Raw genomic sequence first — 18497 nt, 5'->3', positions numbered from 1 at the left:
GCAAGCATGTGACCTCCCTATGGGGAGGAACTTTGGCAGCATTCTTTTATGTAGCAAGCATGTGTACAATTCGAGAAGAGCCCTCAATAATATCTTGCATAATTGCACATTTTCAGACCTGTCTCTGTCCCACGATGCACGTGAAAAACGTTCCATCTCTATTCTTTCAAATATGAGCTAATTTCATTGATTAACCTTCCATCTAAAATTTTTATCAACCCATTTTCCTTAATTTTCGAAAGATAACATAAATACCACATTCAGTTAATTCTTTTTTTCTTAGAAATAATTGTGATTTAAGCTTTTGAGAGTACCCATATTAAGGTAAATGTATATAAAAATTTTATTACTTGAGGATAACGATGTTCTCATTTTACAAGGAGGATACACTACCCCAATCCAATAAAAAAACTCATTGAAATATTTGTTTGCAAAGAAGGGGATGGTGGAAGAAAAGGAAAAAATAATTATGTGTTCCACTTGTATCTTTATTTTAGTATATTTTCCAAATTCACACATTTGTATATAAAAGTTATTTCCTTAAAATTTCTGATGTCATAAAATTTGGAAATGAAGACGTCATTCAGGAAAAGGGGGTGGTACATCATCATCTGCAGCTGGAACTTTGGCTCCATCCACAATTCGGTGTATAAAAGGAGAAGAGCCATGAGAACATAAACTATAACTTCGACTTCAACCCCGTAAAAATACCTTCGATTCTCTGCTTTCAGATTTTTACCTCCTCGCGAGACAGCGTAGCAAAGAATTCTCATAAAAGAAAAAGGAGATGGCAACAACTGCGACTTCAACCCCAGAATTTCGGATTGATCCATCGCCAGGTATGTTCCGTCCTTCGCTTTGTTATTCGATTTGATCCATAGGGCATAAGGCGATGGAAAAATTGGAAAATTTTCGCTTTTTGAGTGTAAATTTCGAAGTAATATAAGGAACTTCACGAACAACATCATGGATTGATAATGCGTTGAAAATGGAAATATTTCCTTATTTATTGCTTATTAAGTGTTCGGACACTTTTTTCAAAATCCTGAAGGAAAGAAGGAGAGAGTGTGAAAGAAGAATAATTTCCATAGAGCTTGAGGGCATTATTTTCCCATTTCGTGTTTTCCTTTCAAAATTCCCAATGAATATACGTTTGGCAAAAATTTTGGTTGCCGTGTTTTCAAATTTTTACCTTAAAGCTGAAAACGGCCGAAATGGACATTATATATATTTTTTTACAAGGATTGCTTTAAAAAACTACACCAACGGAAAATGACTTCTAAAATATTTGGAAAGTCGAACTAAATCCTCAGAAAATAATAGTATTCCTTTTGACAAAAAAAAAAACTTGCTTGAAAATTATTCAAGGAAATAATTCTTTTTGTCCCCGCAATTTTTCGCAGGGTGAGTTAATTGTCATCAAAGTACATCATAAGGTCTGATAAAAAAAAAAGTACATTATAAGGACTGACGTTATAACCAAACAAAGTACATTATTAAATACAGCTGATTGATTCACTTTCTCGGCCCATGGGCATCACTATTCCTTTTTACTTTTAAGTACACAGTAAACACGCGAAATGTCTTACTCAAAGTCGAACCTTAGTTTAATATAGAAAATTCCATGCAATGAATGAACCCTATACATAAAGGATCAGAAGCATATAAAGTTCCGTTCGTTTCGCGAAAAATGTGGCAATTCTAGTTCCAGGAAACTATTTTTCAAGAAAATGATAATATTTTTCACTATTCAATTGAAATCTGAAAATAAACTAGAAAAAATTTTCTGTTATTTTTATATGAAAAATCTGAATTAATTTTCCTCTGTGCACTCCTTTTAATAATAATAATAATAATAATATTTATTATTATTTTATTTTTAAAAAATCAAATTATTTATATTTATATTTATTTTTTCCTTTTTTTTTGGTTCTCTTTTTCCTTCTTCTTCAGTCAATAGCCGGCCACGGTGATGGTTGGCCACAGGCAAGCTCGAGCTCGCCAAATTCTGGTGAATCGAGCCTTGGGAGAGGCTCCACCTTGCTCGGCAAGGCCTCACTAGATCGGCGAGGCTTGAGGCTTGCCGGAGGTTAGCGAGCTTTTCCCTCGCCTATGGTCGATCGTCGGCCGTCACCGTGGCTGGCGACCAAAGGAAGAGGGAAAAAGAAAACGAAGGAAAAGTAAAAAGAAAAAGAGAAAATATAATTGAAATTTCTATTAAAAAGAAAAATAAAAAAAGAAAAGGAAAAAGAAAAAAAATAATTAAAAAGAGTGCATGGAGGAGAACATGCCTGGTCTGGGTGAAAAAAAGAGGAGGGAAAATGAGATCCTCTTATTTTCCCTACTTTTGAAAGTGCTTTTTCCATTAACGGAAAATGTATTCCTTCAGTCATTTATTTTTCGTGAATTGAATGTCGGAAAAATCTGAAAAATATTTTTCTGGAATTTGTTTTCCTCGAAACCAGCAGAGCCAAAGTATGAATGATTTTTCTAAAGTTATCTATGATCATTTCTCTTTTTGGTTACAAAGAGATTCATGGAGATGTGATTTCAAAAGGCACACCGACTGATAAAGCTTCGCAGGAAGGTCTCAGACCAACTGAAGGTTTATCTCTTTGAACTTTTAATTTTCCTTTTATGTAAAATCTCGTGTTTCATGCATCTTTTACCTTTTTAAATTCGAATCATTTTAAGTTTCACAGAATACAATTGTTGACATATAAATAAAGATACAATCTTTTCATAATTTTAAAAATCTAAATAATATCTTCAATTATAAATTGAGAAGGCCAAGAAAGAAATACTTTTTTTACTTCCAAAGAGTAAAAGAAGGCATTCAAAATTTATGAATGATATCGTGGATAAGATAAATGGCAACAAGAAATAAAAACTTACTAAAAAACACATTGTCCAAGATATGAAAGTTAGAAAGCCCCACAAAACTATTTCATGATACAATGCCTATCTTGAAAAATATTCACGATCTTGGTTAAGTTTGATGTTAATCCTTTTTTTATGTTTAAAATTTTCCTGTCTAACTTTAATGCACAAAATTTCATGCAATGAATGAGCTGATGATCTAAAGCATACAAAGTTTAATTAATTTTTCTAAGATTTTTATGTTGATTTCTCATTTAGGTAACAAAGAGGTTCACGTAAACGTGAGTCCAGAAGGCCCGATAACTGGTATGTTCCGTTCTTTTCTTTGTTCTTCTAAATTGATCCCATAAGGCGATGGAAAATTTGGAAAAAGTTTCGCTTTTTGTGTGTTAAAATCGAAGTCATACAATCAATATCATGGACAGATAATGTATTGAAAAATACGATTTTTTTTAAATTGCTATATAAGCAATGGCGGCCACCAAATACAGCCGATCGATTCAAAATATTAGTTCTATTAAAACAAGTTCTCCTGCTAAACTATTAGCATCAATAAAAAAAAATTTGGCAGACATGAAAAAGAAGAAATGTTCGATTATTATTTTTTTTTTCAAATTTTGAATTGAAAGGATATACATAGAAGCACTCAATGACTGCTTCATTAAAATTAATTACCGGAAAATTTCCTCTTATACGAGAGTTCTGTCTAAGCAATTACCTCGTGAGGACTATCTATTTTCCAATATTTACTTAATATGCGAATTGAATTTGCAGCTGATTATCCTAGAAACCAATTTCATCAAGAGCAGAGGGCAAAACAAATGGGTTCTAAATAGTAGATAGATGCTTATCATTGAAAGGCTACACGAGACTATTCCTTTGATGAAATGATCCTCGAACTAGTCAATTCACTATAGTCATCCCCAAAAAAGAAATCCTGTAATGTTATTCTGAGCCAAAAATAACTTGTTGATAGAAATGGTTGTCACTAATATGACAAAGTGTAAAGATAACATTAAAGAAGAAAATTCACTAACAAAATATTGCCCAAGGTACATGGATGGTGGAATGTACTTGCCACGAAAACAAGAACGAATCACATGAATTTTTTAAGATAAATTAGATCAATTATTTTTCCCAACCATCAAGTATAAAGTTTAAGCTGTACAATTTACTTAAGAAAAAATCCATGCAATTCATTGGTATGATCATCGTAATAATCTTATAAACATGTATCCTATATCAATTGTGACTTATAAATTTATCGTATTAATTGATGAAATCGATGTGATTAAGTTAATTAATTTATTTTTATTTATGTACAACTCTGTTATGATAATTATGTGAAATTGTGGAGATAGATACAATTTTGTAGACTTAATTTATGAATGATATCATAGATAAAATCAATGGCAACGAGAAATAAGAACTCACTAAAAAGCACATTGTCCAATATATGAAAGTTAGAAGGTCCCATAAAAATAATTTATGATACAATACCATCTTGAAAAAAAGTCATAATCTATGTTAAGTTTAACGTTAAAATATTTTTTGTTTAAAAATGTAATCTTTATACAGAAAATTCCATGCAATGACTGAGCCTAATGCTAGGCATGTATAGATGATTTAAAGCATACAAAGTATAATTAAATTTTCTAAGGTTATTTATGTTCATTTCTCTTTTTGTTAACAAAGTGGCTAACGAAGAAGGAGAAGGTGCGGCAACTAATAAAGGTTTGTCATTTTGAACTGTTAATTTTTTTTATAAATTTAAGTTTCATGCATTTTGACATTTTTTTGTCAAAAATATTTTAGATTTTAAGCATACAAATGCTAACATATAACTTCAAATATAATCTTTTCATAATTTTTAGAATCTGAACAATATCTTTAATTATAATTGAGAAAGCCCAAAAAAAAATTTACTTCCAAAGAGTAAATAAACACACTCATAGAAAAATGTGTGTTGAGTAAACGGCCGCCGCTTGGCTTGCATTTGCATTTCATCGGAACTTTGAGCAAGTGCAATAATTACACTAGACCTAAAAACCAAGAAGTGCAGAAGCCTGAGAACTTTTAACGTGCGATTTTTGTAGTCATGCCAGGAGCGGTGGTCGATAACGAGGATCGAGAATTGTTTGCTGCTGCACTGATGGGAGATTGGAAATATGTCCAGCAAAAGGTCTCTCAATATAGCGAAGCAATGATGGCCAAAGTTATGACCGTAGGACATGAATCTATTACTGTGCTCGATGTTGCGGTTATTGCCACACAAGATCAATTGGTCGAGAACCTAGTAAAGCTCCTAAGTTCAAAAGATGAAAATGAAACTTTAACGAGGGCCCTCTGCAATGCTGCTCGGGGTGGAAGAATAAGGATGGTAAAGGCATTAGTAGACAAAATTAATTTTAAACCTGAAAGTGTAGCCCTTGCCCTAAAGACTGCTATTTCATGGGCTCCTATGCAAAAGGAGGTTATTGGGTACCTGGCCAAGCGTATATCCGCCCCAGATGATGATATTATCAGCAGCCTTACTATGGCCGGTCATATGGGTAGGATTTAACACTCACTAATCTTATTTCATTTTATACACTATTTACTTGAATTAACTTTTTTGTTCTTGTGTCCCAAAAGACATAGTCTTCTTCTTAGAAGACCCACACCCCAGGCTACCTGCAACAGAAGATACCAAACTCGATAGAGTGTTGGAATACTTGGTGCCTATGATGTCTTACTTCCGTAGTAGAGCTAGACTCAGCTTTTGGGAAAATATTATTTCCAAATGTAGGTGATTCTAGCGCTTCTTTTGTTAAATGTGTACAATTCAAGCAACTCTCTATCCACATGGTATTCACTCTATCTGTTACGATTTTTAGGTATCCCTCTATGCTTGATCAATAAATTATTTCACAACTGCGAAGAAACGAAGTTGCCCAAAGGTATTTTTATGAATCTGCTTAATTGATGGGCTAACACAACAAAAAGCATATCATTCAAAGATCCTATCAACAAAAAATTGAAGGAACAATTACTACATCTATGTATACAGTTTAATATCTAAAACATGAGGTAGGTCACAAACTAATGTCATATATAAAAGTTGTAAAGTAAGAGAAGTCTTACTCAATGTCAAATTGTTAGGTAGAATTATTGAGAACTGTAGATTTGGATTTCATCATAGAGGTTGATTGATGCAAGTTGTTTTCTAACATATTCAAGCATTATTAAATTTCATTGCATGTGCAATTTTGGTTTCATGAGTGTGATATGTATCTTTTTGTTCGTCATAAATATTTAATTTGCTGACATGATTTTTCTCTCCTCTTTGTGGCGGTAGCAATGCTGTTCATGATATCACTCTTGAATCTGGCCACAAAACTAGGTACACAAAACTGACATGGTATCTATAGGAAAAAGGACCTTATTTCATCGTAGGTGGAGATCTCTAAATTTAAAGTGTAAATTGATATTTTCAGTATATCCCTTGAGATCATAGGTATTAAGATGGACAAACTCTCAATTCGTATATGAAGATATGATTAGGTTCAATTCAATTCAAAGTCTAAATGATATATATCCTTTAGGTAAATCTGTAAAAATATTCAATCGAAGATAGATTTATTGATCCATCATTGAATCTTCCCATTTTTCATAAAAGAAAAAATGAACTTTTTTTTTCTCATGACATTGCGTGTGTTCATCAATACATCCACCTATTCTCTGATGCATGCATTTTGACTTTCAAGTCATATGATGTTTGTTTTCTTGATTAATATTGTACACCCATCATTTTCTTCTAAACTACTATGTATAAGTAACAACACGGCGCAAATGTGAAAGCCTCTTTGACCTTTTGCTTCTTCCTTGTTAGAAAAATTGCTTATCTAATAATATGTGCAGATTCTTTCATAAGAAGGATTGTAGAATCGAAGTCGAGGGACACATTTGGAATTCTAACTCTTTTCATGAAGATAGTTACCAAGGATTTTCCTACAATACGCAAGCTTTTATTGACTTCAAACATTGTCATTGATGCTGCATCTCGTGGAATCTCTGAGTTTGTCCATGTATGTTTGATTGTTTGTCCGGAGCTGATGTGGGAAAAAAATTTCACAAAAGAACTGATAAAAGAAGTTGTGAAGGGACGGCATGTCAAGTTGTTTAGACTACTGAGCGCACACAACACAACTCCATATTTGATTGATGATAAGTTGACGAGACGCAGCTTGATGGAGGCAGTTGTAGAATGGTCACCAAGATGTGTGTCAGCTGATGTTTCTGGAGCAGCTTTTCTTATACAGAGGGAACTCCAGTGGTTTAAGGTTGGTTGACCTTATTTACCTTCCACACTTTCGTGCTTTCTAATTTACATCTATATTGATAGGTGTCCTTAATTTTTCTGAAGGCAGTGGAAGATATGAGCGATCCTTCTTCAAAAAGTCTGAAGTTTAAGGTCGGTTCACCTTATTTGTCTGCCACCCTTTTGTGCTCTTTAATTACATTTACATTGATATGCGTCCTTTATTTTTCCGAAGGTATCAAAAGAGGAAGATGGGAGCGATCCTTCTTTTAAGAGTCTGAAATTTGAAGATGTAAAAGAAAGGAGAGGGAAAACATACTGGGAAGTTTTTGTAGAACAACGCCAAGATTTGCTCAAAGAGGCTGGACAATGGATGAAGGATACATCATCATCTTGTAGCCTTGTTGCGACTCTCATCATTACAGTTGCTTTTGCTGCAGCTTTTACAGTACCTGGAGGCAACGACAGCAGTACGGGGATCCCAATCTTTCTGAAGAAGAGCTCATTTATTGTATTTGCAATTGCAGACGCTCTCGCTCTCTTCTCCTCCGTCACCGCCACCTTGATGTTCTTGGCTATCCTAACTTCACGTTACGCCATTGAAGATTTCCTCCAATCGCTACCGAGAAAAATGATATTGGGCCTCACTTTTCTCTTCCTCTCTTTGGCCTTTATGATGATGGCGTTTGGCTCTGCTCTTACGATCGTCTTAAGCGAACGATTAAAGTGGATTTACATCCCAATTACTTTGCTGGCCGCCTTCCCAATCATATTGTTTGCAATCCTACAACTTCCCTTGTATGTTGAAATGGTCGAATCCACCTGTTTGCCTCCCCTCTACCGTCCCATTAACATTTGGAAATAATCTCCACTATTATTAGACAAAGACATCTGTAATGTCATCTTTGTTTGCATATGTTACTGTGTGTGATGCGAATATCATGCTTTCCTCATTTTAAAGACTTGAAGTGTAACATCAATCGTACTTGCACTAAAGTTTAATACATGCTGTCAAGTGCACACCTTGCCGCAATGTGTTAATGTGATTATTTCCCCACAAACAGTGAGCTTGCTCATTCTTGTATTAAGGTGAACCCAATTTTCAAAGAATAGCAACATGATCATCAAATATTCAAGAGGTTTCATCCATTCAAACAAAAGCAATGATCCAGACAAATTCTCTATAGTACCCATAATGGCCACCCAACTAGTGGCCCAACACAAGGAACTTCTGATGTAGCAAGCCGAGCAAACAACAATTTCAGTTCAATGGAAGCTCAGCCTTCGAAATCAGTCTTTCTCCCACTGCCCATACTTACACCTCATCCTCTCATCAAACTCTTTGGCTTTGACCTGCACAATCTTAGCCGCGTTGGCCATCGATTCCTCCGGCACTTTCGCTATCCTCATGCTCTGGTTCTTCTCCATCACGTTCCTTTTTGCACCCAACCCTTCGTACTCCCTCACCCAGCAACGGTGAACGGTGTACGTTGTAAGAGTTTTTCTAACGTGGACTAAATTAATTGAGATTGTAATTTACCGTTTTACAGGATTGATTTAATAAAGAAAGATTTAAAGATTCTTAATTAGTCTAATATGAGACTAGCCAGTGTGGGCCGAGTAAAGCCCGGCCTGTGATAAAAGGGCCTGTGGCTTAAAACTCTATAAATAGTGCTCAAGTATCTCCTCTAACCTCGATGCACAACAACCTCACATAAGAAGCACACGCTAATTGTGATGAGCAGTCTCATTGAGCTAGTGATACAAAGGGTAATAGAGGAGAAGGACTTGCGCTGATGATCATCGCTATTCCGCATCAAGAACGATGGATCCCAAAATATGTGCGCAAATCTCTTTTACTTAATCATAAATGTTCTAGATTCTAGCTATAGAAATCTTGGGTGTTGTTTTTCGCGGCCAATATGTGGTATCAGAGTCAACATAGTATAGGTCTAGAACATACAGATTTTTCCCATTATCATGATCTTTCGTCTGTCAAATAATGATTATGATTAAATAATCGGAGAGAGCTCGTCAAGACAAGCATTTTGAGTGGTAGTGTACCACCAAGGGACGCCGCACGTACCCCCACGTGCGGCCACACCCTGTGACACGCGGGCTAGCGTTGACGTCAGCCACCCGTGACACAGGTTGACCCGACCTGGTAAGCGATTGGGGTCGCCCAACCCGGGATTTGACCCGACTTTGTTGATCGGATCGATCAACCGGTTGGACCGGTTCGTTGACTGTTGATTGGTTGGATTGGTCGAATCGGCGGTCCAAGCTAGTTTAGATCGGCTAAACGCGTGCCACACACACCACGCACTCCAGTGGCGCGTGAGGGCGTGTTCGAGCTATGATTGGAGCGTTCTTGACATTACCGTGCTCGTATCGAGATGCTCTACACTGTGATGTATTTATTTTATAATTTATATGCTTTTAAGGATGAAAAAATCCGTATAGAACCCTATATATGTGTATTTTTAGGGTATTTTCTACTTATTTTCCTATATTTCTCTTTGGTTTCGGAAATACAAATGCTAGCTCGCATGTATATCATCACATACAGAATGTGTAGAGCGTGATTCGTTGACAGCATGTATAATGTTTAAAAAGAATAAATGAGTGGAGTAATGTAATTGGCATGGCATGTGATTTTTGTCACAAATTGCCTATCTTTAAGTCTAAAATCACATGTATGTGGTAAATGTGAGACATAAAGTTTATATCCCTGGTATGAGAGAGTTTCGAGGATTTGATCGGGTTATGACCGCCAAAGTGGCACACTTAATTAGATTTGAGAAATATCGGTCTCATATTGTGGTGGGATGTCGTCTGTTCTAATGGAAGGTCATACCAAGCAGGTGATTGTGCACTGATTCATGGAGGGGCACATGTACAACATATGGTTGAAAAGTGACTCATCCCGGTGGTTTATACACCCAAAGGTGGTGAATTCATGATGGTTGGAATATATTTTCATGGCCGTTATCATGTGAAGAGTATATAGCTGCATGTCGTATATTCTGCCCAAAGGTATTTATATGATAATGTATGTAACTCTCGGGATCTATACTTATACAGTTTCAAGTTACACGATACTCACATAATGCTAATTGTAAACATTGCTTGTCAAATCAGTCACTTTATCTGAAAACGGCAACTCTATTAGGATTGAAGCTCTTTCTGGTTCAGACTTTAAGAAATGGTTGGAAAGAAGATTTTCTATTTGGGATGAAGCTAGCAGATATTTATATTGCTCTTATTAAGGAAAACCTAGCAGATCTCACTGCCACCAGTACGGATCCCGAGAAAGCACACTTTGCTGCTTGGGAAAAGAGCAATTGGATTTGCTTGTTATCGATGAAGCAATCCATTCAGGAACACTTGAAAAGTGGTTTACTAGCTGACTGTACTGCTAAACAAATAATGGAAGCCTTGGTGGCTTGAAACCTTGTCTCGTCTAATGTTGAGATTATGATACATCTGCAAGGACTCTTCAATTTAAGGCATAATGGTTCTGCTGGGTTAGAGACAAGATGGTAGACTTGAAGTCCAAAAAAATCTTTGCAATTGTAAAAATGCACCCTTGGGTCCGCCACTTCAGCAATTCGTTAAAAATTTGGCTGAACTTTCGGGCAAAAGTACAAAAAGCATAGAACAATTGAGGGATCGAAATCGAAATTCATGGTTTAGTTCTGATTTTTTTACCTGGGGTTTACACTCTCTCCTCCTATATTTTGCTCCGAATAGGAAGAAACAATCTTTCATGTGGACAAGAAATGGTCATGTGGAGAAGAAATGGTCTCCCGACTGAAACCTGGGCCTATTGATTGGGCTCGATAATAGAGAGGTCACTTCGTTTAGGCACGCACAAAGCAGTTGTTTTTGTAGTATCGAGGTCTCCAACTATACGTTCACACATAATGGGGGTCGATAGAAATTGAAATACTTCATAGTACAAAGCCAAAATATTGTCCGGGATTATAAACTATGTCATCTAGGGGTGATCGGTTCCCAAGATGGGTAGGTTCTCCACCTAAAATTGGAAACCAACCCTGTGACTCGAACTACATCTCGATTATGCCAACTCGAATGTTAGCTCGCCGAAGGCAAAGCGAATCTAGGACTACCAGCTCAACATGCTCGACGATTTAGAGGATGTCACAAATCAAGATTTGACAATCCAATGCCTCAATTTCGTCACCGAATTTTGGTCCGGCCGCCTCCGTGTCTTCTCTTGCAAGTGGGGGTGATCGGTTCCAGGGTTGGTAGGTTCTAAACTTGGAACTTGGAACCTACCCTATTTGCCTTAGAACCTGTTTTGGAACTTACCATGTTTTTTCGGTCTGGTTCCAGGTCTATCCAAGAACCTATTTTTCTTTTGTTCCTTTTCCCGGTTTCATTTTTTCCAGCAAAATAATATGAGTAGCAATAAAACGATTCATAGTAAAAATCAATAAGAAAAATCACTATTCGCCAAAAGCAACAATCCCTCATATGAACAATACAAATTACTATCCACCAAAAGCAACAATCCAAAATATAGTAATAGTATGACCTAGGTTTTTTTTTTTTTTTAACACAAGCTAAAAATCGGCTCCAAAACAGGTCGGGTCTGTTCGGTTCCAGGGTGGGTCTTCACTTGGAACCTGGAATCGGACTTGGAACTGGACCGGTTCCCAAAAAATGGAACCGGTTCTCAAACTTGTTTTTCGGGTGATCCGGTTTGGTTCTTGGGTTGCACAACCCAACTAGCAAGGACCGTTGCGAGTTCCACCTTGAGGGTCCAGGCTCCGGCGAGCTCTTCGTCGGCTGCTTTGTCCACCCACAACTCTGTGCTCTGGATCAATGAAGCTAGGGGGAAGCATGCTTTCATCGAGCTGGGGTTCACGGAGTGGAACGGGGCCTTGGATTTCAATGTGCACAAAGAACTCTACTATGAGGATCTAAGACAATCAAGCGAAAATAAGAGAGAGAAAGATCGAATGGCGCCTCTGGAGAGAGGAGCCAAACTTCAAATGAGTGAAACTAGAGAGTAGATAGAGCTAGATTTGAAGTGAGAAAGTGAAAAACAAGAAAGCCGAATGTGAGAAACTTAAACTCAGGTTGTGTGTTGGACCGGTTCGGTCCAAGTTCTACCTAATAACCAACCTTGCAATATCGGTTCCCGGGTAGAATCGACAGTGCAGGACCTGAACCGGAAATTGGATCGGTCAAGGCTGGTTCCAAATTTTCGAGACCAAGAACCAGCCTTAAACAAACTAATTCATTCCTATTCCGGGACTGATGATCACCCTTAATGTTATTGACTAATTAATTTGGTTAATGTAGTTCAATTGCAACGTTGTCACTTATCACAAATAAAAATCGACGTACTTCAAACACCTTACCAATGGTAGTTTCCACGTTCTCAATCATTGATGAATATTGCGAAATTAAATAAATAAAAGGAAATTTTTTCATATTAGGATATCAAACTACACCTTCATAAAATGGTTTAAACTTTTAAAATAGTTGACAATGATTTCACAAAATCTCATATTTCATTTCACAATGAAGAACTATTTCTTGAATTCATCTCATTTTACCGTTCTACTTTTACAAGTAACCACCTATCTGACCACTAGCGCTAATTTGACGGCAGGCACCATCTCTGTCTCCGGCCACTTCCATGGCTTCGCAACATTGTAGTGTTACCCAACGTACTTTATCCTATTCGAATTCATAAATTGGGGTTATGGCGTTATGCAACATTATAGCCTTCACACATCCAATAAGGCAACAAGAGGTCAGTTATATACACATGACAGAGTGATTGATCATCCTACAAGCACGACAAGACATCCCCATGTTGGTGTCTGGTGGTAAATCACGGAGGTCTGGCCTGATCCTCATAAAGGTACCAAGCACGAAGCTGCTCTTTGCTCAAATGCTGGTGGGTGGTGGCAAGGGCGGTTCGGCTTGGTCTTAACTTAATTCGCAATGCTATCGAACTTCGGAGGTGCACCTAACACGCCACGACAACACGTTTTGTCTCTTCTGCTCCACCCGCAAACTGCTCGCAGAAGAAAGACTCAGGAGTTGGTTCTCTTGTCTCCATCCATTACGCTAATCATGTCGTTGACGCCTTCTCGAATCAACGGTTTTCTCAGCCCCTGGGAAGAAGAAGAATCAAGATCCGAAGGCCGAAAATGATCATTTGCGTCGACAAAACAATTAGTTTTTACTCATAATCTGTACCCCTTTCTGGACTGTGGAGACATATAATAAGAAAAGAATGATGGGAACCGCAGGACATGTTGGTATTGAATTAGGTCTTGATGCATAACATTTACGTCTAAAATTAGTAGCAGCCGGTACGCTTTGGATCCCAACGATGCACCAGTTCGGTGATTGGTTTCTGCATATATTAATAGGACGATGTTGGGTACAGCTGAAGGTAGAGGTAGCGTATTGAGAAACTCAAATTAGGTTTGAAAAATTGGTAAGCTGTTCTCGCGAAAGACGTAAAGAGATTCGAACCGATCCTCTATCGTGTGCATGAGATGGTCGAGCCTTCAGAAGTTATCCTCCGAAGGCTACGTTGACCCGTTTTGTGGGAGACCATTTAAAATAATAAACCATGCCTTCATTTATCAATTTAAGTATTTAAAAAAGTTGAGCGTGATCTCATTGAATTTTTACATAATACTGGAGCAGGAGGTTTGAAGTTCTAATATTTCCAAGCCAATGTTTGCTTCTCTTATTAAATATTTCCATTGGAGCATCATAATATCTCAATATTAAACAAAGTTTTCATCTATCGGTTTAAAGTTTCAAAACAGTCGGCATGGATCCCACAAAATGTTTTATTTTCTTGGTCTATATGTAATCTGAATTATCTTTTCCGTGATTCACGAACTGACTTATTTTAGAGGTAGTGCTTCCATCATTGGATCTCATCTGCACTCAAACGAAAAGAGAAGATTTTATACCTCCCGACACTAAAATTGTCACATACTAAAGAATTAGATAAATCGTGAGCGTCCAATCTATATACAAATGAAATCCAGCTATAGATTCATTGGCTTTAACGTAAGAACTTCAACGAGGGTTGTTTTCTTCTCGCATCTTATAGCAAATGACACATGGTGAGAATTTGTTTCCCTTTATTTGCATATACTTAGGATTATCTTGTGTTAAATGCTGATAAGTTTGTCGGGGAAGGCCTAACCATAGGAATGCATTTTAAATTAAGATGGAAGACAGCAGCAGTTTAAATCATTTGTCAAACCATGCAGGCTTTTGTCTTCACTTGCTTAGGGTTCGGTGGTGCCGGGACGTGCCCTTATTTCTTAATTCACTGCGCCTCAATCGACTTTCATTTGTCTTGACTTTTCAATATAAATATACATACATACATACATATTTCTGTACATAATTATATAGATGTGTGTGTGTTTTGTCCGTTTAGGGTTTTTTTTTTGTGCAGCCAGCTATAGAAAATGCTTAAAGTTCGATTGAACTTGGAAAGTCTCCAATGACATTCTTTATCTCCTGCATCAACAGTGTCAATTGCTGATAGAGGGGACAAGGCACCGACCCAGATGGAAAGATCCACGTCTCTGAAGGCACTTTTTAGGAAAGTTTATCTTGTTAAGAGTTGCCCCAAAATCATATAACAAAATGTGCCAATCTTCTTTTTATTATTTGAAAAGGGTGATGCAGTCAATGACTCATATGGATGGGAATCTCTTATACAAAATCTCGTATCTTTTAAGTGCGTAAAGCATGTGAAAGTTATTGCAAAAATAAGTGTTTTGTTGATCATTTTATTTTAATAGAGCGCTAAGCTTGGATCAAAATTATTTACTTAGAAAACGACCAAAGTATAGTTCTCTTTCGACCCAATAACCGTTTTCGTATCTCTAGTTTTGCCAATGCCGTTAACATTCCTCGAGTAAGTGATCGTTGGGTGAAATGTCAGATAAATTTTTGAAATTTTTCCAAAATTTTCACTTAAGAGGTACTTGGGCATCGCGCGCTGGGAATGGCAACGAGTGAAGTCACGGGTTCGACACCTCGATTGTGAACTCCTCGAGACCATTTGAGTGACTATAAAGGAAGGAGCTGTCACCCATCATCGATGAGGACGACGATGGTGGGTGCAGCCATGTAATAGAAACTTTCCAATTTGGCCAATCATCCGGCAAAAACAAAACGAAAACTACAAGAATCGGAAAGATGACGATAGGAATATACAAGCAAAACTAAGATGATGATCCTACGGGATCAATCGGGCCAATACAAGTTGGAACACTAACTACATATCTCTACACACGACAAAACCCGAAAAACGAAACATGCGAAAGAGAAAACGCAGGGTCGTCGTTCGTCTTCCTCACGACCGGCTCGAGAACAGCGCCTCCCATATCTCGGCGAACACCTGCAGGATCACTCGGTGGTGGTGGTGCGAGTTCAGCGCCAGGAAGCACTCGAGCAGCTTCTGGAGTTCCTCCGCCCCGAACATCTCCTTCTCCACTATCATCTCCACCATCGACTGCCGGAAGTCCCCCCGCGGGTCGTTCGACCGCTTCACCACCGCAAAGCTGTCCTCGATTTCCCTGCCGGCCAGCCATGGCACCCCGGCTCCGGCCGCGCCGCTCCTCCTCCGGCGCCGGCGCCGGCGGCGGGTCTCGGAGGAGTCCGAGGAGAGGGAGCGGGAGGAGGAGAGGCGCGCGTCGCTCTCGTCATCGCTGCTGAGCCAGTCATCCCGCGACGTGGTCAACGAGCTGTACGGGCACTTCTCTTTCTCCTCCTCCTTCGTCGCCTTCTTCTTGGTGTGTTCGACTTGACTTGTGTTATTAATTTCTCCGAGGGAGGGCAACGGCGGCCGGGGTAGTTGTCTGACGAAGGGAGTGATAGGCATCGAACGAGGGCACCGGCGGCCGAGGTAGTCGTTGTCCTTGAGGACAGACGGCGGACACCACTCGGACGAGGTTCAGCGTGAGAACCAGGGGTCGTTCGGGGTCGAGGGGGAGACGGCGTCGGAGTCGCTGAAGATGGTCAAGGTGGAATCGGGCGGCGAGGAGGGTGGTCGGGGAACGGGGATGTTGAGCTTTAGAGGCGTAACACTTGAAAGCGAAAGCCTCGATCATCGGTAACTATCATCGGCAACTCTCGACGGTGAACGACTTTAATTGGCAACTCTCAAGGAAAAACACTCAAGGAGAGGAGAGGAATAAACTATTTTATTATGACTTGATTCACCTTACAAATAATTCAACTAGACTTGCCTTTATATAGGCATAATACATGACTCTTGATATGACTCATAAATGACTATACATGTATATGATATTAACTAGATATCGAAACACGAAAGGTTAAGACCAAATACAAACAATCACATTAACTAGTCATTAAAATACGAAAGGTCAAGACTAATCAAGAAAGATCTAGAGAGATAATGTGGTGATATCTTCAATACTCCCCCTCACCGACTACTCTCTCTTAGGACAGATTTTGAAACCATACTAAGTTGAGTCCGAAACTCTTCCTTCAAATTTCACAGCTGCAAGTCCTTTGGTGAAGATGTCTGCAGATTGATCACTTGTCTTGGAGTACTCCATCTTTATCTCTCCCCGTAAAACTTTTTCCCACAAAAAATGATAGTGTACTTCCACATGCTTAGTACTCGTATGGAAAATTGGATTCTCTGCCAAGCTTATTAATGATAGATTATCACAGTATAACCGTGGCAAGTATTCAATTGGTTGATGAAGATCTTCCATTAGTTGTACGAGCCACGTACTCTCTTGAGCTGCCATTGTCGCTACTCTATACTCAGCTTTTGTAGTAGACAGTGAAACAGTCGGCTGTCTTTTACTACACCAGGACACCACCGCTGATCCGAGGCTAAATATGTATCCAGTAGTTCATCGTCGTGTGTCACGATCTCCAGCAAAGTCAGCATCGCAGTGACCTACTAATTCAGACGATGCTTCTTTCTTATACAAGAGCCTAAAGTCAAAAGTACCCTTTACATACCTTAATATGCGCTTGACTGCATCCAAGTGAGACTTTCGTGGTTTCTCCATGAATCGACTTGCTACTTCCACCGCAAAGGCAATGTCAGGCCGTGTTATGGTTAGGTATATAAGGCTACCCACCAATTGCCTCTACATAGTTGAGTCTTCTAGTTCTCGACCTTCATGTGCACATAGCTTTACATTTCCATCCATTGGAGTAGAAATAGGCTTGCAATCAAGCATCCCAAACTTTTCTAGGAGATCTCGGGTATACTTTTGTTGACATAGGAATAGACCATCCTTTGTTTGCTCAACCTCGAGTCCTAGAAAATGTTTCAATTCTCCAAGTTCTTTCATTTGAAACCGCACTAAGACATTGGCTCTAAGTTGATGCATCTCTTCTACATCATTTCCAGTGATAATTAGATCTTCCGTATAAATCAATACAATTGCAAGCTTGCCATCTTCTGCCTTCACAAACAAGCTCGAGTCAGCTGGTGCTATTGAATAACTACTTTGCATCAAGAATTTAGCAATCTTCCTGTACCATGCTCTTGGGGCTTGCTTTAAGCCATAAAGAGCTTTCTTCAACTTGCAAACGTGATTTGGATAAGCCTTGCTCGTGAAACCATCCGGTTGCTCTATGTATATATCTCGATCTAGTTCTCCATGCAAGAAAGCGTTCTTCACGTCCATTTGCCATAACTTCCATGACTTGCTTGCTGCAAGTGCTAATAGGACTCGAACTGTAGTAACCTTTGTTACCGGGTTAAAGGTTTCATCATAATCTAGGCCATACTTTTGAGAAAAACCTCGTGCAATTAATCTTGCCTTATATCATTCTATTGACCCATCTGGTCGAGTTTTAATTTTGTAAATCCACTTGCAAGATATAGGACATACCTCTTTAGGCTTTGGCACCAAATCCCACGTCCCGTTCTTCCTTAGTGCTTGGAACTCTTCCCCATGGCCTTCCTCCATTGCGGGTTGTACGAGGCTTCCTTAAAGGTAGATGGCTCGATTACTCCAACATTTTCAGTTAATGCTGCATTTGCATATTTGGGATTTGGTTTCTTTTGTCTTGTTGATCTTCGAAGTTGAGGTTCTTGCTTTTCAGGTTCTTCTACCAGACATGGTCGAAGCTCTTCTGTCATTCTCGGACGTACACCAGTTCGCCATGGACTCTTTGAACATTCTGGTGACAATGCTTCGACTTGTTCTCCTCCGGCTGCAGGTTCATTTTCATCTTCAATCGGCTGATGCTTTTCGAACTCATCATTTTCTATCATCCTTTCATGAACCTC

General features: G+C 38.6%; 2 protein-coding genes across 2 annotated transcripts; one reads left to right on the top strand and one right to left on the bottom strand.

Annotated features, from left to right (window-relative positions):
* Positions 1-643: 643 nt before the first annotated feature.
* On the top strand, positions 644-8205 carry LOC115674332 (uncharacterized). Its single transcript, XM_030596695.2, has 9 exons — positions 644-839; positions 2531-2605; positions 3139-3186; positions 4989-5432; positions 5515-5664; positions 5757-5819; positions 6781-7206; positions 7290-7333; positions 7416-8205. Exons 1-9 carry the CDS (start codon positions 788-790, stop codon positions 8043-8045), a joined length of 1932 nt encoding a protein of 643 aa, XP_030452555.2. The 5' UTR covers positions 644-787; the 3' UTR covers positions 8046-8205.
* A 7206-nt stretch (positions 8206-15411) lies between these two features.
* LOC115674337 (transcription repressor OFP8-like) lies at positions 15412-16091 on the bottom strand. Its single transcript, XM_030596700.2, has one exon. It carries the CDS (start codon positions 16089-16091, stop codon positions 15564-15566), a length of 528 nt encoding a protein of 175 aa, XP_030452560.1. The 3' UTR covers positions 15412-15563.
* Positions 16092-18497: the final 2406 nt, after the last annotated feature.

The sequence above is a fragment of the Syzygium oleosum genome, unplaced genomic scaffold, assembly GCF_021117445.2.
Source record: "Syzygium oleosum isolate NSW1041296 unplaced genomic scaffold, Sole_v2.1 Sole_v2.04, whole genome shotgun sequence".
NCBI lineage: Eukaryota > Viridiplantae > Streptophyta > Magnoliopsida > Myrtales > Myrtaceae > Syzygium > Syzygium oleosum.
The sequence above is the reverse complement of the archived record's forward strand: the minus strand, read 5'-3'. Positions and strand labels throughout refer to the sequence as shown.

Bases quoted from the DNA above. Each gene is read 5' to 3' on its own strand.
- LOC115674337 (XM_030596700.2), bottom strand. From the start codon at position 16,091: ATGCCTATCACTCCCTTCGTCAGACAACTACCCCGGCCGCCGTTGCCC.
- LOC115674332 (XM_030596695.2), top strand. From the start codon at position 788: ATGGCAACAACTGCGACTTCAACCCCAGAATTTCGGATTGATCCATCG. The intron at 3,187-4,988 runs GTATGTTCCGTT...TCATGCCAGGAG, and splicing joins TCCAGAAGGCCCGATAACTG to CGGTGGTCGATAACGAGGAT. The intron at 5,665-5,756 runs GTAGGTGATTCT...TACGATTTTTAG, and splicing joins GGAAAATATTATTTCCAAAT to GTATCCCTCTATGCTTGATC.